Below are 24,878 nucleotides of genomic sequence, written 5' to 3'. Positions count from 1 at the left end.
GTATTTGTACCCAAAAGGGCAGTGTCTTCCTCTTTCCTTTTATTGCTCTTTCTATCTCACTAAACAGAGTTATTAAGCATATTTCTAAAAGACTGGTTTGTGTTCTCCAGGTGTTTTAAAGCATTTTGGCAGTTTAATGTCGAGTATAAAACAGAAAAACTAACTACACTGCCAACTTTCCAGCAGCAATACAAATACATACCTTTATGCATATATTCAGACTTAAAAGCTGATAAATTAGCTAAGGAGAGGATTCAACATCTCTTACTTATTTTCATTAAGTTTGACTTCCAAATACTAAGGATGGGAGTAAATCACCCCCTGACACATGGGCAGAGCTGAATTAATTTTAGATGGTGCCTCTCCTTCCTCTGGCAAGGGTCACTCAGAAATGCTGAAGGCCACTCTTATACCCATGGTCGTGAGCACCCCTGTCACAGCCAAAGCCAGCATGTCAGGTTCCAGCAGTCCTGAGCACAAATCTGCAGTTGGTAAAACATACTACAGTTATTAAAACTTACTCATTTTAGGTCAGCATTGTGTAAATCAACACCTTTGGTTTCTCATGCTCACCTGCGTTTGGGAAGTAAGAAAAAACCCCTGCTGCTTCCAGTCCAGCCAAGCCTATGTGCAGGGATGCTATGAGCAGCTGAGGCACAGTGAAAAGTGGGAACAGCCATGGATGAGCAGGGTTGTCTTTGTTTTACACCCAGCAGCAACACACCATGGGCACAGCTTGGATTAAGAACCTCTCCCTGGCTCTGGAGCAGAGCTTGGCTTGCGGGAGGGCATGTTTTGTAGGTTGCATAGCATTTTGCCAAGATACCACAACTCCCATTTGTTCCCTCTCTGCCACCTTGGCCTCTCTCACCAAGCAGGAATGGGCAGATGAGGCTGCTGGGCGGATTTTTCCCCTGCAGTGTATGAAGATAATAGAAGGCAGTGTTTGCCACTATGAACCACCATTGCCCACCGGGGCAGCCACTCTGCCACCCTCAACACCCTCACAGGCGGACAGGGCAGCAAACTGCTGCCTTCCTCCCCAGCAGCCATGCCGGGAGTGTCTCCAGGCCAGGGAAGCTGGGCGCAGCAGATGGCTGCCAAAACATCACCCTGATCCCATGTGGAACATGCAGGAAGTTTGCTGCCTTCCCTTAGGCGATGCTCGGGGCTCGCACTGTGGCTCCCTGTTGAACCCCAGCACAGGTAGCAGTAGAACTGCCCAGGACAGGCATTTGCCCAGACCCTCTAGGAACAACACGAAGCCAAATAGATGTAAACAAACCTGGCAGCACCCAAAGGTGCCTGTTGGGGCTGTACAGTCCAGGCAGCCGCAAGCTCCCTATGAGGCAGGGGCACTGTGAATGGCAGAATGCATGTCAGGCAGCCACAGATATCAAATTAGCAGTCTTGTACAAAATGCAATTTGAGAAATAATTAACTGCACTGTGAAACACTGATAATTTAAAGTATTAAAAATGTAATCTTGCATATTAAAACATATTTACTAAAATCAAATCAATAACTCACTGTCCTCTGTATTTCCTCCAGACAACTAATTTAATTAAATTTTTTTTTTCACTTGGATATAGATTTTAGATTTGCATTTTACCATCAGAAAACAGCTTGTGCAATACTACAAGAGTTCCACAAAGCAAACACATTTTTACATGGATTGGATTTTATTCCCTCGGCTGAAATTCTGATCACTGAGCAGCAAGAAGTCGGCCGTAGCACACAGGATGTCGCTCAGGATGTGACAGTTTCCTCTTGTTTTAAACTAATTCTTTTTTTTTAAAAAAAAAGTTCTTCTCAAATTAGAAACAGAGTATTGCTTTTAATCAGCAGCAGCAGAGATTGCAAACATACTGGGTTCAATCCAGTTACTTATAAGTTTTGCTTCTAACTTTGATGGAAATTAAATGGGAATTAAAATCAGTGCAGCACAATCGGTTCCTTGAATCCCAGTCACTAAGGTGTTACGTCTGTGACTGCATTTGTGCCGCTCCTCTCCAAACCCCTCTGCGCAGGACAACACCCTGGGCCTGCCTGCACGTCCCACTCACTGGGCGCTGCCATCTCCCTAGAGACTCCGAGGGCTGGACACTGCACTGTGCCATGCTCTAACCCCATGGCCACGCTGGGACAAGGGCCCAGCACTGTAGAACCAGGGACAGGCAGGAGCCACTCATCCCTGCAGGGCTGGTTTCTTCCCATAGCCAGGCACGTGTGACTGAAGGAGAAAATAACCTGCCTGTGCCTTCAGAGGGTACGATAACACATCCCTCCCTCTGGCTGAGCTGCACCCACTTCATTGTTACTGACTTCTGCAATACTCAAGTAAATACGTGCAAATGAAAGAATCCAGTGGCACAGAGGTTCAGAGCCCATACTGAATTTTGGGGAGAGCGCTTGAAAAATTGAGCTTAGACTGCTTTTTTCAGGTCCTTCCAATGCCATTTTCAAGCGGACCTTTCAAGTCAGCCTCTTCTCAGCCTGTGCAAACTTGATAACTGAATTTGAGAGGGTCATATTGCTTCATCCCATATTGCTTCAAAACTCACTTACCCTTGACTCTCCTATGTTTGTCTTGGTAGAACTTTGCTTGAATAACCCATTTGTTGGGCTAACATAACATTTTGCTTGGCTTGTGAGCTTTCTCTGGGTAAATGCACATTTCACCATTTCATTTTTTGATCGTTTTCTTCTGCAGGCATTTAATTGGCCTCACAAAAAAAATGTTTGCAGAAGTTTAAATAAGGCATAGTTAGAGCTTTCAAAAGTACATATAATTACCACACCTACAATTTCTAAAGGAAAAATAAGGCTACACAAGAAATGATCCTCAAGAGCCTGGTGGGAGATTTGCAAAGTTTTGGTTAAACACCAGAAGCTGCATATTTTGAGCTTATAGCAGATAAAGAGACTTCACAGAACTGGGCAACATAACATTCTCATATTGGTATCATCACATCACTAATTGAATCCATTGCTGTAGTGACTGAAGCTGTGCAGTTTGGACAGTCCCTCTCTGATTACAAATGTAGACTTTATCCAGTGCTTTAAGAACTGTTAGTTCATCCATATGTCACATCCCTCTTGGAAACTGTAATGGGAAGCTCAGGACTAGCACTGTCACACCACAGGCACTGACCTCAGGAAGTTTTGCAGAAGTCATGCCAGTGGAAAAGTCTGATAGACAGGTACAAACCAAAGTCCCAAGATTAACATCACAGAAATCAGTTGTGCACCCTGAAAGCAAGGCAAGAAATCTCATCTGTCTAATGAGAGGCAGGGGCAGAAACAGGCTCACAACAGTAAAATCAATCTGTGCACAGAAAGGGGTGAAGGGACAGGGAGAACAGCACAGAGGGAGGGCCAGGTTGACAATCTTCTCTCAAAAGAAGGGCAAGTCCTTCTTGGAAACTGGAGTAAGCAGGCAAGGGTCGAGGCAGGAGGCAGACTGTGTGTCAGCTGGGGCAGAAAGTATTGCAAAGAGGAAAAAAAAAGGAAAAGGAAAAGGAAAGGAGGACTTGGCTGGACAAAATCTAATCCTACTACCATTAGGGATTACAAGACCTCGGGGTCAGCAGCAAGTTGAGATCAGCCCTTCTGCAACTACCTGTGCCATGCTGAGAGCTAAAATGAGAGCAAACAGCACGCACCACTTCATCGCTCCTGCCCCTTCCTCACTGAGCCCAGAGCGAGATGCACTGAGGAACTCGGGAACCAACTGGGGACACAATTCACAGGGAGATCACCATCCCCAGGGGAGCTTTGCCTACTCTCCATAAATGCTCTGTGGCTTAGAAAGCCATCAGAACCCACACCTGTCAGCAATCCCCATGAACAGACCAGACCCCATAGGAACAGGCAGATCTTTTGTCTACATATCCAGACCGAGGAGGAGTGAGGGTGGCAGGCGAGCCAGCAACCGCCAGCAGACATCTCAGCAGCCCTCCTGCAGCAGCAGCAGCAGCTCCGAGGTGCGACCCAGGGAGGGGAAGGCAGACAGACAGACCCCGAGGGACTTTGCTGCATTATTCAGACCTTGGGCTGGCGTGCTCCAGGGAGCTGCAGCTCAGGTATGTGGAGCAATTTAGGTGGAGGCTGGCAGGCATATCGCATACAGAGACTGCAGTGCACCACCGGGGCTGGAAAGGGTCATACTGGTCCAGCTCTTCTCCTTGCAGCACCGTTCAAGCCCATAGCGACAGGCAGCGCAGGAGGCCACTGCAGTCCCCTCACCCGTTCAGGTGTCTGTCTGTGCACGGCTGCTGGAGGCTCCTCCAACCCCACTACGGACACCTCTGGCAGATGGCTGCCCCCCGGCCTCACCCCACCTCACAGAAATACATAAATTTAAACAAGGCAGGGAAGGAAAAGAAGAAGGGGAGAAAAAAAAAAAACAACTGGGGCTCATTTCAGAGTGGTGCAAATAGGAGGCTCTGCTGGCTGCAGCAGTAACCAGCTGATGCAATTATGCTGGCGGCCGCCAGTAGACCATCTGCCCGGCTCCCGGGTTGCTGTTGTTGCAGTCTCAGCGGGGCTCGCTCCCTCAAGAGCGGGGCCCTGTGGCCGGGAGGGAGCCATCTGCCCAGCCGCGGGCTGTTCGTGCCGCACACCGTGGGGGCCGCCGGGAGCCAGCCTGCTGCCCCACGGCCTCCGGGGCACGGCCGCGTGTGGTGATCACGGCCCGGGATCAGTGGCCAACACAGGCAGCTGTGCTGTATGTTCCACAGGGTATTGACTCGCTCTCCCTTGCCTCAGCACAAACAGGTTTGCAGCATCTTTGTGTCTGTGTGTGTTTAGGGCCATTCCCTGTACTCCATGGAGGTGTGGGGACACTGAGGAACCAGTGACACCCACACCATCCCACAAGGCTGCCCCAAGGCAACGACTGCCACCTCAACTTCCATTTTGGTGTGTTTGTCATTATAACACAAGTAGAAAATGACACCCCACGGGGAAGGGACAAGCCCTGACAAGGAAACCTGACAAGCACACAGGTCTGATGCCTTTCACTCCCACTGCAGGAAAACTACCTTTACTAAAGCACAGCAGATAGGGTTGATCTCTGAAGTTTTCCCAGTTACTGAGTCTTTCCGCAGTGTGGCAAGCACCCGCCACCAGTAAGGGGTTGTGCTGGGCATTGCCTCAAGCCAGGTTTCAGTAACAAGTCTGCTCTCACTGACAAGGTTTCTACAGACTTGGCAGGCTCGGACTGAAAGAGCAATAAAAGCAATGGAATTCTTTTGTCCATTCTAACCATATCAATACATGCACCCACTGCTGCCCCAGGCTCTGTGTCTGGCCATTCATCTGCCATTGGAGTGCCCAAGTGAACTGGTTATCTTTCTCAATTTCAACTTCCAGTCTATAAAATTTAACACTTTTCCACACCCAAATTAATTGCTGTCTAGAAAGGACAAAGCAGGAAGGGCTGCAAGGCTGTGCCATCCTGTCCCTGGGCACCGAGCACGGAAGAAAACTTGCCCATGGCCAGCTTTCAAGGCTGGCAGCTTTGGGAAGGATGCAACCTAAGGGACAGAGTGACTGCCACCCACTGCTCCCCTTGGCCAATGCCAACCCTGTTCCTGTCCTGCACCTCCCCACAGCCTGGTACTTTCCTCTCTGAAACTAAAGTATCCAAGCTGCATTGACAAGGCTGATGAACCCATTATAAAATGGTAACCTAACACACAGGTTTAAGCTATCAGACCACACTTAAACTTCAGCTTTGATTTACAAACATCTGGAAATGTGAGCATCCACACAGCTGAACTGTTAATCACTTCAAATTAATAAAGGGAGCTCTGAGCGTGACCAGGACTGGTCCAGCCTGCCAGTGTGTCCCCACTGCCATGGGCTGCAGCACTCCCCTGCATAGGCTGCTCAGTGGCTCTCCAGCCAATTCCAGCGGTTTCCCCTTCTTTCACTTTGCCATTGCTTGTAGGTTTGAGACCACAACTACCAGTGACCACCACCTCCTGCCACAGCTGGGGGACACCAGCTCAGACTGAACCACACATGCACACGCAGGTAAGGCTGGCTGCGTAAGTCCCCATTTCTGCTGGAAATGAGGCAGTGGTAAGGTAACCAACATTCAAATCCAGTGATAAATCTAAGTCATGTTATGCTCTGTCATAAACATCACCTTCAGGCTCTCTCATGCCTCACATTTTTCAAGGTCTCTTTCCATTTCTTCCATACTTCTTCCCAAAATGCAGCCAACAGCAGCAACACACAGAGAATGCTGGAAGCAGAGCCGCTGCATCATGGCGAGCCCAGCATGGGGCCAGGCAGGGACCAGAGCACTGGAGAGCAGCATAACAAATGTAAAACTACAAAAATAGTTGAATGTTCCTCACTGTACTCAGAGAAGGCTATGTTTACTGCTTCCCTAGCTTATAACAATGCAAGTATAGAGGTACCCAGGCAAAATAACTCCAATTTTATCAGCCATGGTATTATTGTTGTGCTTCAACAATAATACCATATGAATACCATATATAGCACAGTATGTATACCACATGTATATCGTATATTTGTGTGTGTATTTATGTGCATATACCATACATATATGTACACCATATATAAGGCAGAGGCACAGGGAATAGCTCTCAAATTTCCGGATGTAAACAGTTAACACTGCTCATTGGAAGTCCTTCTGATGATAAAGATTCAAGGGATATGTGGGGTTAAAACAACTTAAACTGAAATCTTGTTCTCCTGCAGTGATACAGGCTGCTGTCAAAAGAGTGTAAAGGAGATAAGGGATTGACAAATATTTCTTTACCAGGAAAAACAATAGTTCTGATATGGCAGAAAAACTTGTAGTTCTCCTTCTCTATAGGAAGGAAATTCTTCTAAGGCTTTGTTGGCACTGTCCCCATGCTCCCTTCACTCAGCGGTTTTTGTCCTTGGGCCCACGCAGGCAGACAGGCGCAGCAGGAGCGCCCAACAAAAGGCATCATCACCAGCTCCTGCTCATCCCTTGGTGCCGGGCTGGGCAAGTTGCCTCCACAGCACCCACAGAGAGCAGGGGCTGAGGCCAGGGCGGCGATTCAATTTTATTGCACAGACTGGAATAAGAAGCTATTTTAAGATTTTTATATGCCTTCAAATAATGTTCTCATTGGTATAGTTAGCAAGCATAGACTAAGAGCTCTGTAATCTCTAAACACAATACTTTTTTTCCAGAAGGGTGGAAGTGGGGAGAGCAGAATGCAAAACCCAAAACAAATGGGTATATTTCTTGTGGGATCTGCACTACAGATGAAATGCAAAGCAAGTTACCCTCTCCCTAGAGGGTTTTTTTTTCAAGAGAGAAAATAATAATAATGTAGCAATAATAAGCACTTATATAGCGCTTTACATTTTCAAAGCATGGTGTAAACATCAACTAATGGGACACAGTAGAATAAGTCATGTCTAAAGTGAGTTTACGTGCTGCATTGTGGTTTTGTACAAAGTGGATGGGACTGCTTTCAAAATCAAATTTCCCCACATATTGATACTTGTGCAAATGAATTTTCTGTAAAGAAGCACAACAAAAATATTTTTGTATTAATTACACTCTGCAACTTGCATATTTCCAAATTCTGGCTCAAAATAAATTGTTTAGACAGTTTCAAAGACACAAAATGCATTTTATTTCACAAGAAGGATAGGTGTGCTAACTTAACTCCTTAGGATGATATAGCAATATGTTTATAGGCACATGCCAGTATTTTCCAAGAGAAAATCACACACAAAAGAAGTATTTAATAAAAGGAAGCTTTTAAAAGAAAAAATAAGAAACACTGAGAGCTGTTACTATTGCTACCTTGCAGACAAAAGAGCAAGGCAACCAGCACCTTTTCAGTAAGAGATTGCCTGGCAAGGACAAAAGTCCCAACGCTACAGCTATAAAGCGAGCATCACTTTCTAGTTTTCCTTGTTAATTCTATTCCATAAAACATCTTCTGGAATAGGGAAGATGAAACCACCACAAAGCAAACCCAAATATTATGACCTGAACTGTAATATTGGTATTTTCACTTTTACCTATCATTTCACTTTTACCTATCCAGCATCTCTCAGCATTTAATAAATTCACTCTGATCTCCAAGGGACAAATGTTATACCCTCCTTGCATACAACCAAGATGGAAAATACTGAGAGAGAGAAGGAAATATAAAATTAAGTGATTCATGCGCATTCATACGGAACTGTGGCAGAGGCAGAAGAGAAAGCAGGAGGGAAGAAATCTGACCGAGTCTCTTCTAACAGCCTGAGTATTCAACTATGTTGCAAACTTTTCATTCTTTATTATCAATAACTTGCTTTACAGCAAACTTGGGTGTGAGCCACAGCCCAGCATGCTACAGCCATGTAAGCACAGAATTAAAAGGCTGCACAAGACTGAAGTGATTGAGGAGTCAGCTTTTTTCCTTGATATTCTCAAGCTAGGATTCCAACACAAGTCAGAAATGCCATGCTGAATAGACCTACCTTTAGGCATGCGCTTAACTGTAAGTATATGAGTAATCCCAAAGGTTTCAGTTTTGGGGATTTTAATAGTTGTATGGTTTTCATAACTACAGGAAAAACCCTTTCCAACAAACTGCCAGTGTGACTCCCTGTTGTACTACACCACAATTACTGGAACATATTTGGTATTTCTCAAGAGGTTCAGATAATGAAGAATCCTCCAAATTTTCTATTAGCCCAAACTTAGGAATTCTGCATCTGGGAGTTAACAGCAGAACAGACAATGTATGTTAGGTATTGCAAAAGAGACAGAAAGAGACACAAAATATTTATAAGATTTAAAGCTTTTTTTTATTATTATTTTAAAGTAAGGTTGTTCGAGAGCCCAGACTGCAGCCCAACCAACGCTACTGCACAAGCTATTTAAAGCTCTTTTTTTTTTATTCCTTTATGAGACATTTCCTCATATTTTCACACCATAATGTTTTCCCCAAATCAGAACAAGATTAATAATAACTAGGAAAGCACACAAGAAAACCCACATGCACACATTTTATTCTTTGATGTGCCATTGGTTTAACACTGAATCACTGCTGTTACTAAAAAACCCGCGTAAACCTAAAAAGGTACAAAGTTGTGGTTGCTTTAGGTGTTTTCTTTGTTGTTTTATTTTCTTCTTGGCAAACATTTACATCCTATGACTAAAACTAAGCAGATGAGGGGGGAGAGATAGTCCTTCCCAGCAGGGAAAGCCATCGAAATTTGCCAGATCAGAAATAAAATGCAAACAAGCACAAGCCACTGACACACTAGAGGCCAGACCAGCCACCAGCTGGGAGGGCCCAAGGACACCAGGTGCTTTGGGCAGCAGAGGCTTTGTCCTTCACAAAGTCATCAGTACCTCACGACTCCAGAAACACAGGCCAGCCTATGCATGAGGTTACAGGACATAGCATTACTTGAGTCAACCATAGTCAAACTTCACCCATTAGAAACCAGCCTGCATACAGTAGCAAAAAGAGGTGGGATTTACCATCATCTCTTGTGTCATCCAAGCATGGGAAGCAGACCAGCACCTGCCAAAGGACTAGCTAGCATTTAAGTGCCAGGATTAGCAGGAGCACCCACTTGGTGACACATGGTGTGACACAGCCTATGGTGCAAGCTAGGAGCAGAAAAACAAATCTTCCTTTTTCTTGAGGTACATAATCCAACTTCTTAGTGGCACTATTCCCACTAAGTTACAACAGAGAAGAAAATTGTTCCCCAGCAATACTGTCCCATACAAGGCTACTGCCAGCAACTTCTACCAGCACCGGAGCAGTGAAAGACACTGGCACAGCACGAATGAACAAATTCTTCTGCTTTGCATTGATTTTGAAGCATGGCTGCCAACTTGGGTGGGATCGCTATCTTAGAGAGTCATGAGAAGCAGCACCCAGTGGGACACCACAGAGCATTCCACAGCTCACACCTCCACCAGGACACAATTGTCACAAGAGCAGGAGAGCACAGCAAGCAATTATGCACCTTGAGTCTATTCTTCATCACTTTCAGCAAACTTCTTCAGGCTGCACTTGGGTGGGTCTGCATCCTTCACAACAGATTTGAGGATATGCTTCAACAACAGCCATTTGTCTACCTGGCCAGGGCAACAATAACAGCAGTGGCTGCTCTCCTGGGCAGAGGGCACTAGGAACAGTCAGTTTCCCTCATGGTCCCACAGTTGGGCCAGTTTTATTACAACCCACCATCATTGAGTAAAAATTAGAGTTCTTGATTTCTAGCTCAAGGTAAGCTTCCATTAGGTGGTTTGAGGTTTGCTAGGAGACAAGCTATATTTGTCAGCTGGGATACCTCCCGTCCCCCATGCTCAGAACAAATACACACCGTGGAAGACGCCTTAGGACATGTGGCCAGACAAGACACTATTCTCCACAAAAACAAAATCTATAGAACCAATGCTGCATTTTTTAACTGTTAAATTATAGGGAGTTTTCCAACTGCACCCTGAATGACTGCACAAAGAAAACAATTTTGCTCCCTTTTTCCTCGACACTGACAGACAGAAAGTTTGCAGCAGCCCCTGCTCTGGGGGCATCCAGGACCTCCCAAGCCTCTGGAGACAACAGTTTCTCTACCTGCCTTTTTGTCTGCTCAGGTTTTGTGCTGCATTACCTTTGCTCATGCCAATCAGACAGCAGCAGGTTTTAAGCCACCAGCCTGATGTCTTCAGCTTTACCACTGACAGCTACAACACATAGAACATTTCTTGGATGGCCATGTGTGGGGATACAAAAACCTCATTTACAACTTGGCATCTCAAGGAGAACAGGGTGGTTCAGCAGCAGGTGACAAATTAAAAGCTCATTTTTCTATGCATTTTCTTTGGAGCCACATTTTGAATATGGAGCCACATTTTGAGTACAGAGCCACTGGCAAGGAGGAAAAATCATAGCAGAGAGAGCTCTTCATGAAAACGTGCATTTGGTCTTAGGGTGAATTCCTGCTGCATGTCAGAGCACCCAGCAAACCCCGCTCATGGGAGACCTGCCTGCACACCGTCAGCTGCCCCACCACTGAAGAGGCACCTTTCTGCCAAAGGCAGGGGGTTTGTCTCCCCATGTCTCTGAAGCACCCAGGGATGTTCAGTTGCACGGCCTGGCAGCTCTGCAGGCAGGGCTCTACATGCAGGGCCAGACAGCTCCTGCCCGCGGCTCCGCAGCATCCCTGGGTGCGCTGGAAGCCAGTCACACCACAGAGCTGCCAAGCATCTCCCAGGGGTGGCTTTTGGTTTGTTTTTTCTCCAGACACTCACCTTTAAGTTTGGATTCATTACTGAATTTACTTATATCGAGAAGAATAAAAACAGAAGCTCTCTGTTGAGTGTTTATCTAAGACCAAAAATAGTAATCAAAATAAACCAAATGGGAGCTTTAAAACAAATCTCACTTATCTGTTATCAAGCAGGAAAGAAATTAGGAAAGAAAACACCCTTCAAATGAAGGGAATCACATTAGTAGACTCAGACACGAGCATTAGGCTAGACACAGTATGAGATGCAAAGGCAAGCGCTCAGTTTCATTTTAAAATAGCTAATAATATATTGTACCATACTCCTAAAGCGTTCTCAGAATTATACTGAAAGTACTTCTTTTTCTGTAAAAAAAATCATCTCAATGTAGCAACTCTCTTACCCAGAGCGTCCTACAACATTCCCTACAAAGTATCACTGCCAGAAACACATCATTTCTGCCACATAAATCCAGCATAAACATAAATAAGGTGCAATTCACACACAACCCTCCTTCTCTAGTTCTCCATCCCACTATTTTCAATACTCTGCCACATCCCACATGCCCTCTGGGGGAACAGTCTGGTCAGTAAAAGCAAAGAAATTATGAAGGGCAAGGCATGCCATTTTCCTAGAAATAAAGGAGGCCACAAGCAAACTACCCAACTGAAATGCATCCACAGAATGCAGCAATAAATAATACGCAAGCTTGGCATTACTATATAATCCAGTATATCCTTACTCATGTGAGTAATCTAATGAAGCAAGAGGCATTTGAGTAAGAGCTTGAATAACTGAATTAAAGAAAAGCTGAATTTACCTATTGAGCAAAATAGCCACAAGGCTGCTGCTTTTTTCAAAACAGAAGGCAGGTTTGTGAATCAGAAAAACTTACTTGCACTTTGCAACCATGCCAGTTGGTCTAACAAAAGATACTACCTGTTCCTTAGACTTTCTCTTTCACATGCATGTGAACTCACATCACAGATGACCATGTATTTGCGTGCATTTGCATAGGAAGCATTGAAATCCTACTTTTTCCAGTTACCACCGTGACCTCCAAAACCCTGAATAATTAGGAGTCCTCACAGACCAAGTTCAGACTCTATTCAGTTTCTGTCATGACCAGAAAATAGTTGATACTCCCAGAACTAATGACTACAATCACAGTCCTCCTCAAGTTTCACTATACTGAGCAGAAAACAACTATAAACTACAACAAATAAACTCCTTCAGACAGGAAAGCATTGTCACTGTTGTCAAGCACTGGAACAGGCTGCCCATGGAAGTGGTGGAGTCACCATTGTTGGAGGTATTTGAAAGATATGTAGATGTGGCACCTGGGGACATGTTTTATTGGTGGACTTGCCAGTGTTGTGTTAATGGTTGAACTCAGTGCTCTTAAAGGTCTTTTCCAGCCTAAACAATTCTATGATTCTATAGGAGCAGAAAAGCTACCTTATTTAGGTGTTTCACATTTCTAATGTTTTCTTTCCTGCTTATGCTTAATCATCCCTTTTTCCATGGAGGTGAAGTCACTTTTCAGATCTGCTCCTTCTCTCAGTCTTAAACTAAAAGTTAAAAATAATATGGATGCAGCTCCAGGTAAGTAAACCTCTGTGCCAAAACTTTCAATCTAATTATCATGCACCCTCCATACTCAAATGCCAGCAACAGATTTCCTAGTTTTCCTATTTTATTTGCATATTTCTCTGTTTAGCATTTGTGCTTCCCCAGGTATTAAGCTCATCCTTCTACCATGCGTTTTCTCTACCTCCTTTTACTTTTCTCATTTTTGGGACAGGAAATTGATAGAATGCAGAATCACAGTCACTTTTGCTGACATGAATCTGTACCTGCTCACATTAACAGATGTTAAACACAATCCAAGCCTCCTGCAGTGCCATTGGGGAACTCCTACAGCAACACTGCATCCTCTGCACTTTGAACCTTCTCACTGCTCTTCCTAGAAATCCCTCCAGCAGCAATCTCACAGAAGAAGCAGGAGATACCTTCTGCACCTTTGGATGCCAAGTGACTATTTCTATCGGATGTCTTTGCTTCTCTTGTTCTTTCAATTGCAGCACAAGAAATGAGAATAAAGTTATATCATCACTAAAATCAGTAAGAAGCACTACCACCAAAACAAGACAGATTTCACTCAATGGCTGATAAAAGCCTACGGCTACCCACAGTCCTCCAACATCAACAAGCATCTCAACACCATTAGTTCTCCAGCAGATTCCAGGGAGCTTGGACTTACGCTGTTGGCTTACGTTTAAACACTCAGTCCAACTCCAGCTAGTGTCAAGTCAGAAAATTGCATTCACCCCAGAAACTGCAAAAGCAAGTCCTAGATGCTCACCCAGGAAAGCAATTCATCTCTGCACTACCCTAAACACCTTCTTTTCAAAGAGCATAGCAAGTGTGTCTCTATCAACATTATCTTCATCATCACTCAGCCCACTGCTGTGTGAAGCACGTTCTAGAAGTCATCACCAAGTGAAGGTTTGGCTAACTTGCCTCAAGGGTAACCCAGAAAAATCTCTTCTCAGCCATGTGAGGACCACCAAGAAATGAGCAGAGCTGCTAACTGAAGTACCAGTCCTGTTAGAGACTGTCTGGAGCTTCACTCCCATCTCTAAAATACCTGTAGGCAAATGTTAAACTCTGTAACAGCTTTTGCAAGTCTGATCAATTGAGTGGTTAAACTTGTACAGTCAGCAGACAACCAAGAGAGGCATATATTTTAATGGTGGATGTGGAAACAAAGGAATTTTGATTAGTCTTGAGACTGGTGAGGGTAAAAATACTGGTTTAAGATTTTCCCAGGATATGCATATTAAGGACTTGTCTTTTTGCCCTCTGTGTAATTTTTTTAATATTTGGAAAGCAGAATTAGGCCACATTTGACCAAACCTCCAGAGCCTAACAGGAATCATCAGAGACTGGAGCACAGCAACTTGTTAACTCTTGTACTTTACTCTTAACAGAATTTCACCAGTGTTCTACAGAGCAATGTGTTCTCTGTAGCACTATCAGAGGCTTAAACAAACCATTTCTCTACAAGCAGGGACTTTTCCCTGCACTTCGCTTTAAAACCCAAATGCATTGTTTACTTTCTCTAATATGAACTGGAAATAACTTCTGTGTAAAGGAGCTCCAACTGTTACACTGCCGAAGCAGCCTTCGTTATTAGTCCCAGACTCAAGGAGAACACAACTGCGGGTGACGGTACAAAGAGAGCCAAGATCAACCCCACTAGAAATTGCCCAGGAGAACATGCAGGTAGGGTGGGTTTAAATGAGACAATAACTGAGATTATTTTAACTCTATCATACCCAAGTGAGCCCTTCAGGTCTCCTGAGTGGCCTTTATCTCGCAAAGGAAACACTCCTCTGCCACAAAGGCTGCCTTACATTTGTACTTGCCACTCGGCGGTAGCTATAAGTCCTTTACTGTTTGTTCAGCTCTTGAAAGTCCTGTAAAGCATTCACCATTCACCTGTCACACTGCACAAACTGAGCCCTTTGAAATGAAAATCTAAAAGTAAATGTGTTAGTCAACGGTGTCTGCTGCTGCAACAAGCGTGGCCGACACCAGCGCGAGCCTTCAGGCAGGTAATTCACTTCAACATGAGGCTGGCGAACAATAGTATGTTTTATTTAATTAGGATGAACAGAAGAGATAAACCTCACAGCAGGGCAGGTTATGACAACATTTCAAAAATAATTCATGCCCAGGTAACAAAAGGGCAAATTTCAATTACATAAAAAGCTAAAAAGTTGACTTAATACATCCAAGGGGGGAAAGAAAAAAAATTAATAATTGTACTGCATATGATTAACAAGTGGCATTTACAAGCTCTGCAAATTGGTCCTTCTGTTGCCTAATCTGTGGCTAGAAAGGAAAAGGTTTTCTTTCTAAGCAAATGCAAACAATATAATGAAGCTACTTATCGCTAGATTCAGATGGGTATTGCAGTGCTATCTGAAATAAGTCATAGGGTGGAAAGCTAATGCCATACGCCAATTGTCTGTACTGCAGTGAGATTTGTGAGCCTGTTCCAAATGGCATCACCCAGTTTCCAGCCCCATCGGGTTCCTTTGTTTGCATTTTAGAAAACAAACCATTGCAAGAGGTCGAATCTCGAGCCTTCTGTAGCTGGAAATGTCACAGGAGACCATTTAGTCTCTGCACATCCTTCTACTCCCTAGAATAAAGCGACTCTGATAAACCATCATAATTCACTGCTGCACATACATACACATCTAGATTTTGTCAAGAAGATGTACTGCTTAAAACTCAAATCACCTTATTTGTCTAAGAGAACAAGGAACTAGCTTCTCTGCATTTACTAATGGACATCAGGAAAGAAAATGCACATGAATCTGCTTCAGGGCTCTAAAAGTACATTGAATAGATGTAAGCGCTACATGAGAGCTCGGAGCTGGTCCTCACTTGGCTCCAGCTCCCACCCTCACCCTCAAGAGTCCACATCCACCAACACATGCACCAGAACAAGACCCTCTATCATATATGTTGGTCAAGATTTAGCAGGAGTCTGTAATAGGTTTTATATTTTAAGCATTTCATTACTCCAATGCATTTACTAAGATAGAAGGGAACATAATAGCCATCCTTTTTTCAGAGGCATTTGAGGAAAATACTTATAGAACCATGAGGGGTTGATGTAGGCATTTTTCTAAGACAGTTCAATTATTGTGGGTAATTAATAATCTTTTGTTTAACAGAATATTACAATACATAAAGAAATTTATTATCTTTCAGAGATTGCAGGCTAATGCATGAGACCGAGAGATTGTTTCTTTTTTAAAGAAACAAACATTGTTTGCATTTTTCAAATTTTACAAACTGCAATTGGGAGCGAAGATATAAATTAACTACTTCAGTAAAAATAACTGAGTAAACAGTCCAGCGTGCATTTATCAAAATAGAAGTAAATATTAATTCTACAGTAGGAGAAAGTATCATCATTCACAGAGCCAGCAGGTGATGAAGGTTTATTAATACATTTCCTGTAAAAACTGATCATTGAGTGCCACCCCAAGCACTTGGCTTAGTTCATTTAACCAGGCTGAAACCACTTACCCAGATTTAACCTAAAAGTTAATTTGGCATCAAACAGTAGATAAACCAAGCCAAAGCCTCATCTATGATAAGACCGTTTGTATTTAAGCAAGCTTAACGCATCTACAAAACATCATTTTTATATCCAATTCAGAGGATGGCATGAACATCTGCTTTCACTTCAAGACATTAATTTTCAATTATTGAAGAAAAACAAAATAAATCCTGACAAATTACTGGTAACTGTAGAATCTTTTGTTACTCTATTAGTTTATAATAGTAATTTAGAAATCCTACAATTAACGTCCTAACAAGAGCACTCTGATTATTTTTTGCACATGTCATCTGAAGCAATTTAGCAGTGAATGATGGGCTTTAACTTGCACTGATTGTACACAAATATTTTAGATGAATAAAAATAGGCGGCCTTCTCCAAGAGCCACTACTGTTACATGGCAGTTGTTTTTCATTGATGGTTTTAGACATAGCATCACCAAAAACAGGAGATTTCTATTTTCTCCCTGTTCATATTTAAGCGTTTTGCGTTACCTTTCCCACTCTTTTCAATTTTGGGCCACATTTATTCATTATATTTGCCAAGACCAATGGGAACAAGCCACAATTAAAAGGTGTTTGCACACAGGCAGGAGTTTCAATCAGTAAAACCAGTTAAATACCACCCAGATCCCATCCAGGAAGGCATACCAGAGGGAGGGAAAGGAAGGAAAATGGGACTTGTGGAGTTCAAGGGAGAACACTGCAAGGCTTGTAGCAAAATACACAGCAAAAATTAAAAACTGCAGGCTAATCCCTGAAGGCAGCGCTCAGAATACTGCACGGATTCAAATGCTCTCAGGGCACCAGCCCCACAATGAAACACCAACATCTCCAATTATTCCTAATCCCCCAAAAGCTACACTTGATAAAGAACAATCAAGACCGTAATCTTATTTGATATGAGTTTTATCAATTTTAGCTGCTGCTTTCACTGTATCAATAAGATTCCACTACAACTTGAATGAACTGCAAAATTAAAGGATAATCGCACAAGTCTCTTGTATTTGGCAATTATGATTATACTTGTCAAAATTTAATTTGTAGAATGTACTGCTCCAGTACCTGCAGGTTCTTCTCTATCAACTGGGAAAAAGGGAAAATTATATCTTTAAGACAAGTATGAAAGACATTGTTACTTCCACAGTCAACTCTGTAACTGAGCTCCGACATTGTATAATTGACTTTGCAAGCAGAACAACAGCAATATAACAAAGAAAATGTCAGTGTTTTCACAGCGCTAATCTATAGCACTAGGAGGGCCTCCTGCTGTCAGCCAGAGCTGACAATACAATAGCTTTCAAAGGGATATTACCATCACGCTTTTATTCTTGACATCAATCAAGACAAAGAGAATGCTTTTCACAAGACATTCAAAATCAAACCTTTGTATGAGCAGATAGGTAAAACAGCATTCCTTTAAAGAAGATCATTCATAGCAATCAACTAATTGGAACTCAGCAAATGGTTCAAGTATTTTTATTTACTTTGCAGATAACAAAGCAGCAACCAACCCTGCTTTTTTCTTCTTGACTGACACAAATGAGGCAGGTAGGGTGTGAATCAAAAGTTTCTATCAGCATTTTTTGCCAACTGAAAGCAGAAAAATATGACAGCGATTCTGCAACTTCAAGTAGGATAACAAATCTAGGCTTAATTAGTGCATTCTTTTGCAAAACAGTTTGATTACCAGCTAGCACGTTTACGCACAAAATACCTTTGCAAGCTGACAGCAATTTGCAGAACTGTCAAATTCAGCAACAAAAATGTACCTGATGCTTAAAACCTTGTGCCAACACCAGCCCAGTCCCAACAAACTGCAGTGGAGTAATTCCTCAATTACAATTACATGGAGCTGGAAACCTACCAGTTACTGTTATCAGAACCTCAGCACTTCACTTTCCAGAACAGCTTCCAAAGTCCCCAAGTGATAGCATGAAAAGCCCCACTTTAATCAACTGGGGAGAAGAACATCTGCCCTCTTCAGCCCCCACGGCCAACAGCATGCTCCCCGAAGCTGGCACCACACAGCAAACTTTTAAAGATGTTGGTATTGACATCACTCCCCATCACTTGTAGTGTGGAGACAATGTGTTTTGATGTCCACAACTATGTTATGGTTCTGAGGTTCAGGACTACATGGTTTTAATACACAGAGTAAGGTACAACTCTTCCTTACAGGCAACTGGAAAACCCCTTTGCAGGTGAGGTTATTGGCAGCTGGCAAGAGCAGGATCTGTGCCGAGGAAAATTACTTTCACAGGCTTCAACTGTGATGTGGAGTAAAGCTTCAAAACAGGCCAGCGTTTTACTCCATCACCGCTACCACACTGTCACTGAAGCATGTATTTTGTAAGCCAACAAAGACTCAACCCCTCCTACTTTCACTCTATCCTCGTTGATCTGAAATAACCTTCCTTCAAGCCAAGTAGAACTTTGTCCCCAGTCACCAGCCACAATGTTAATATCTTCAAGTTTGAACAAACTAATGGTCAAAACAAATCAGAGTATTGTATTGCAAATCATAAATCCCACGTCAGCAGAAAGTCCACGGCTACTGCTGGAGTTACAGCTGCAGGAATTCCTGCAAGTTTCTGCCAGGTTGAACCTAAAACCTGATAATACAGCACAGGGGCCACATGCCCTGCAGCCCTGCTGACATATAAGAGTTGTCAATGTTTGGTACTTCTGTCAGAGTCGGTCACTTCTTTAAAGTCAGCATTGCTCCCAGTTAATGTGCAGGCAATTTGCCTTTTGCATGCAGAATAACCCCTTTCATCACAGGCACACACTGACTCTGTGAATGAAAAAGGATGCTCAAACCTCAGTAGTGGTTAATAAATAGCAAAGCTGCTATACAAACTGAAATAAATACAAGAAAAGAGAAAAAACAGTAAATTATTGAAGTCTTAAATGCTACACATATATCCACATAATTTTTGCTTGTTTTCTTCTCAGCTGAATTGGGAAACCTGTGACCTCAGAGTGCCTTTATTTATTACATCTCAATTATTTCCATGGAAACGTGTACTGTGGCCATCTACTGTGTTGCCAGCTCCCTAGACCACAAAATGTATATGATGGACTTTTTAAAAACAGATTATATGGATGAATATAAAGAAAGGCAGAAATTTTTTATCCTGCATATATAGACGAGTTGCCTCCTATTAATCCAAAATTTCATCCAGATTCAGCTCATTCCACAGACTCCCTGTTTAGGCAGCTCATGCTAAAACCTGTAATTTACAGCCAGTTTATGCTGAAGCTGAAAACACATTTTTTGTACCTAGAGACTACAAAAATATTTAGAATTTTTAACAAATGGGCTTCCTCAGCTCACTGTGCAAAGACGTTCTAGATATTTCTACATTACAGGGATAATGCTTCTTAGCTATGACTTGCCAGTAAGTTACCTGCTCCGATTCTTAGAAATGCTCCTGTAAATAGTGCGCAGTTCTGTATCAGAATTAGGATAAAGATTTCATTATAAAGCATCAACTACTTGCAAGAGATATTGCTACCTGAAAAGTAATGAGGTAGAAAACAACTGACTGATAAACGGTAAATATCTAATGTTACTATGGCACAAGATGTCAATGATTACTAACTGCACTTCTAGGTCAAACACGGTTTTCACTGCCATAGAACTATTTCCCGAATGTTAAATGTGACACTTTAGCACAGAAGAATATTTTAAACTCCAGAGGCCTGGCCACTAAACATGATCCCCTCACCCGATGGAAGTCATGATCCAAGGCCTGCTCCGCTGCTCTCAGACTGCGGCTCATTTTGTTTTAAACAACACATTTCAGAGCATCCCCTAGAAATAGCTCCAGTTCTGCCCTTTCTTCTGCCCAGACTGTAACATTCATCTACCAGTCACTGAAGTAGCTCCTTTAGCAGAGATTGTCCAGGATTGTCACACCACCAAGCTGCAAACCTGCCCCACAGCACAATGGTGAACTATACTGTTAGATGAAGGGTTTGGTATGAAGATGAAGGACTTACTTTACAAAAACTTCATAAACATTTGAAGCACGTATGATTTACATTGCAATCATCTGCCAAAGAGCAGGTATTTCAGAAATAGTCTAAAATGGCCCTGGATGGGGTTTCAATTTGTCCTTTAGCTGGTCTATTAACCATCCGCTAATTTTGTCCACCCCCAAGTTATTTAATTACGAACACTTCAGACTTTTTGTTTCATCTTTTGCCCATCCAAAGTGATGATCCTTTTGTGCTTCTACAACAAAGCTCCCGGACCACTGAGTTTGTGACTTCTGCTTTGTGCAGAGGACAATAAAACCTTACCCAACATCAGCTAACCTCCTCGTGGCTGGGAGCGAAAGGCTTCCGAAATCACGCCTTTCGTCTCGCACCCAGTCACTTTAAAGTTAAAAAAGCTGGCAAGACATGCGGTACGGCGTGGGGATGATCCCGGCCCTTCTTTTACGTTTCACCAGCAGTTGTTTTCTTACGGAGGTAACAGGCGGATTTAAATACCCCTTCGCTGTGGATAATGAAGAACATGTGAAGTTTCGTGTTTATCTTTATTCATGCAGCTCTTCCTAAATTTCGCTATAATTTCTTCAAGCCAAAGCAAGTTTTCAACCCCAATCTATCAAATTGGTTTTAATTCTCCCCTTCTTTCACCACCCTTACGTACATTGGACGGCAGGAGGAAACAGATGGCTCTCCTGTTCCCAATCATAAAGAAACATTAATTCCAAGCTAACCGGCTAAAACACGAGTAGGCTCCGTTTCCCCCTTCCCCAGCCCACTGATGCGCCGCCGCACCGCGCATCATCGCCAAACTTTCCTCCCTCCCCGCCTCAACGATGCTACCGGCTTCTTTCAGCAATTATCGCGACACGTGTCGCCAGCGAGTCTCGGCCGGCACCGCGGTACCCACACTGGCACCCCCCGAACCGGGTGGTAGAGGCAGCGCTCCCCACGCATACCGCTTTCAGGGGGGGAGCTCCGCCACCACCGGCCCGTATCGGGGGGCGATTTGCAATCCCCGCCAAGCCGGGACCCGGCCCTGATTGGCCGCGTCGAGGCGGCGGAGGCGGCGGCGGCTGGCCGGGGCAGGCGGAGGATGCCTTACCTTTCACCGAGCGGGGCTTGGCTTGCTTCCTCCTGGACATGTCCGGGCGCCGGGGCTCGTCCTCCTCCTCCTCGTCTTCCTCCCGTCCCTGCCTTCCCTTCCTCTCCCTGCCTTTTCTCTCTTTCCCTGTTTCCCCCCCACCGCCCCAACCTCCAAACTTTGCGAGGCGAAGCGGCAGCAGCGGGATCAATTATTTGATTTTTTTTCTCACTTCTTTTGCCTGTTGCAATGCGGCAAGTTCAACTCCTGTTTCTACCCCCTCGGGCACCTTCCCCCCCGGGGAAAAAGGAAAAAAAAAAAAAAAAGGAAGAGAAAAAATATATAAAATCACAGGCGCAACAGTTGCAATTTTTTTTTCCTTTGTTTTGGGGCTTTTCCCTTCCTTCCCCCCCTCGGATGTGCAAACTCTACCGACGCACAGCGAGCCCAGCCCGCGCCCCCACCCCCTTTTTTGTTCTCTTTAAAGTTTGCAGGCGCCCTGCGGCTCTCAGTCCGGCTCGCGCTTTTGGAATAATAGTAATAAAATTTAAAAAATAAAGCGGAAAAAAGCCCCGCGGAGCCCTGCACGGGTCCCTGCCGCTGGGGTGGGGGAGGGCGCGCAGGGAGAACTCAGTGTCTCAGCCCGCGACGAGCCCCGGCCCCAGCGCTCCGGGGGTGCGACCTTGTTGCTGCTATTTTCCTAAATCCTCCCCCGGCCGCGCTCGGCGCCCCCCTCCCTCCCTCGTTCCCTCCCTCCCTCTCCGCCCGCTCGCCCCCGGCCGCCTCTGTCCCTTGCTCGCCCCGCCGCTGCCCGGGGAGGGCGGCAAGTCCCTGTTCAGGCTGGCCGCGGGGGCCGGGGGGCGGCCGGCCGGACGCGGTGCGGGAGCGGAGCTGGAGCTGGGCTGGCGGGCGGGTGGGCTCCCCGCGGCCGGCCGCGCTCGCTGCCGCCTTCCCCTGCACGCACGCACTTCGCGGAACAAGGTAAGTGCTGCTTTGCATCGATGCCGGGGCCGCTAGCTGCCTCCATGGATTATTCGCTGAAAGGTGGCACCGCTCCTGCCTTCATTGCTGCCGCTGCTGCCGCTGCTGCCCTGGGTTTTTATTTTCTTTAGCTCTCGCCAGCCTCCCTCTCTTTTCTTTGTCCTGGCTCCTTTTCCTCCTCCTGATCTTGCTGCTGGGGCTGCAGTGCAGACACACATAATAAAGCCAGGCTTGGCTGGAAATGTAGCTGAGTCCCAGCAGGAGGATGTGAGGAGTGGAGTCCCGGCGGGGGAGCGCTCTGATCCCGTAGGGAGCCCCGCGCAGCCTGCGCCGATCAGACGGAGAGAGAGCCAACAGCACCGAGCCATGGACGGCCCGGGAAATACAGCGGCCGCCCGCAAAACGCGGACCGCCGAGCCGCGGACCGGACTCGCCGCCGCCGCGCGGAGTGCCGCGGAACCGCGCGCAGCCGCCCGAAACTCCTCTTACCCCCCCCCCAACCGGTGTTGGCTCCTCGGCCGCCCTGCAGTGCGCAGACACAGCGCAGACAGCGCGCAGGCGGGTCTTGCTGCCCGCGGTCCGCACCGAGCCGTGAGCTTTCCTCAGTGCGGGCGGCTTGGCAGCTGCGGGAGAAGTTGCGGGGGTTTTTAGACAAGCAACCCCCTTAAGTCCCCCCCGCCGCTCGGCTGCTTCTTATGAGCTGGAGGAAAGATTTATTTCCTTTGCCTTTCCTAACGTGTTAAATTAGCAGGAGCTGGAGTCGCCCGCGCCTCTCTGCTGGGAAGGTTTCTTCTAGAAAAATCCTAAGTGTTTTAAACTTGTTACCCACGGAGCACTCGCTGCCAAGTTATGAATGAAACTGCTAAGGATAAAAGCTCAGTGAGTTCCTTCTACCACTTAGACAAGGCATATTCGCTTCCCATTCCCTTTTCTGCTTTGTAGGAACAGGCATTTGTGACACTTCATGTTCCACACCCCGACCAGTGTGTGAGGAACAATGTCTCCAGGCACTTTCTGCCCTGCACGGGTGGGTCCATGCCACCAGAAGAACTCAGAGGATTGTACATCCAGACATAGGAAGAGAAGTTGTCTTCAGTGGAAGAAGGAATAAGGGTGAAGGTCCTCAAGATCCTGTGAAATAGTCCTGGCAGAAGCACCCGGCTGCACACCTGGAGCAGGCCATGGGCAGCAGGAAGAGTGTAGCACCCTGACCAGGCACCTGCACTCCAGTCAAGCACAGGGATGTCGGATGCAGCATGCAGGGGCCTGTGTGGGGGCTCTGTTTTCCTGATAACAAACTTCACTTGGAACCATCTTCCTCTTTTTTTCCCCACACACATCAAAAGAAACCAAACCAACTCAGAAATCTGAGTTTGTCATTTGATCAAGTGAATTCAGCATAGAACTGTAACACAGCATTGCTTTGAATGGATGTTTAGTTGTGATTTTCTGGCTTCTTAAGGTTTGACAGAAACTATTGGTTTTATTAATGTTGTAATAAAGGTTTATTGTTCCATCCTACTGTATGACTGCAGATTGCCACCACAGACTGGACATACAGTAAAAAATGTTTCTTATAACGGCACTATAATCAAGATATACTTCCTCTACATCACTGCACTAAGTATCAAATTGGGGGTTCAGAAAGGCTAACTTGGGATAAGGATACATGGCTAAAGAGCCCGTGGCCCTAGTTCTGATCCCAATAAAAAATAGATATAGCTCCCATCAACAGAGATTCATGGCCTCAAAACCCAATGTGATATACCAGTTTCTAGAATAAAATAAGTAGGGTGAAAAGGGGGAAAAAAAACCCAGAATCATGGTTGATTTGGGCAGCATGACCCTAGATTCATATCCGTTCAGCATCAGAGCTGGATCAGGAACTGAATTACTTCTGTATCCTCGTCTTATTGGAGAGGCTTAATCCCCAGGCTATCAAATTGTTTCTGTTCTCTCACTGGCCCAATGAATATTTAATTATTCTTACAAAGCAGAACAGCTTCAGCAGGACAGATTCTCATCCCAGAATGTGCCAGCGGTTGGGCACTCTCAGAGGAGTTCAGAGACCCAAATTCAAATCCCGATGCAATCAGGCAAAGAGGGGATTTCAGCTTTAGCTTTATACATTCCACTAGGCAAGTAATTCCCAAGCCCTGTTGTCACCCCCAACCCCTTTGCCATCCAGCCCTCTGCCCACACTTCTATACTCTTTCAAGGCTACAACTAAAATGATCAGTTTCTACAACTTTTCTCGGTTCATTCAGAAATCTATAAATTTATTTATTTATTTATTTTATTTATTACCTTTTATCTTCTTCCAGCTGACCACTAAGAGGGTTTATTCCCAAGCCCCTGCCTGGTTTGGAGCAGCTGCTGGTAAGGTGAGGAGCCCTG

At 44.8% G+C, this 24,878-nt stretch overlaps 1 protein-coding gene and 1 long non-coding RNA gene across 3 annotated transcripts in view; one reads left to right on the top strand and one right to left on the bottom strand.

The window, feature by feature from the left end:
* Window positions 1–21,759, bottom strand: part of ZNF423 (zinc finger protein 423) — a 238,848-nt gene extending 217,089 nt beyond the window's left edge. For both annotated transcript variants that reach the window (XM_031051938.2, XM_031051939.2), the window contains exon 1: window positions 21,522–21,759. In XM_031051938.2, the coding sequence (XP_030907798.1) occupies window positions 21,522–21,561 (40 nt within the window). In that variant the 5' untranslated portion in view covers window positions 21,562–21,759. The remainder of the gene's footprint in view (window positions 1–21,521) is intronic.
* A 615-nt stretch (window positions 21,760–22,374) lies between these two features.
* On the top strand, window positions 22,375–24,000 carry LOC117437964 (uncharacterized). Its single transcript, XR_004550599.1, has 2 exons — window positions 22,375–22,481; window positions 23,424–24,000. It is a non-coding gene; the product is annotated as an uncharacterized lncRNA (long non-coding RNA).
* Window positions 24,001–24,878: the final 878 nt, after the last annotated feature.

Source organism: Melopsittacus undulatus, chromosome Z (genome assembly GCF_012275295.1).
Source record: "Melopsittacus undulatus isolate bMelUnd1 chromosome Z, bMelUnd1.mat.Z, whole genome shotgun sequence".
Lineage (NCBI taxonomy): Eukaryota > Metazoa > Chordata > Aves > Psittaciformes > Psittaculidae > Melopsittacus > Melopsittacus undulatus.
The sequence above is the reverse complement of the archived record's forward strand: the minus strand, read 5'-3'. Positions and strand labels throughout refer to the sequence as shown.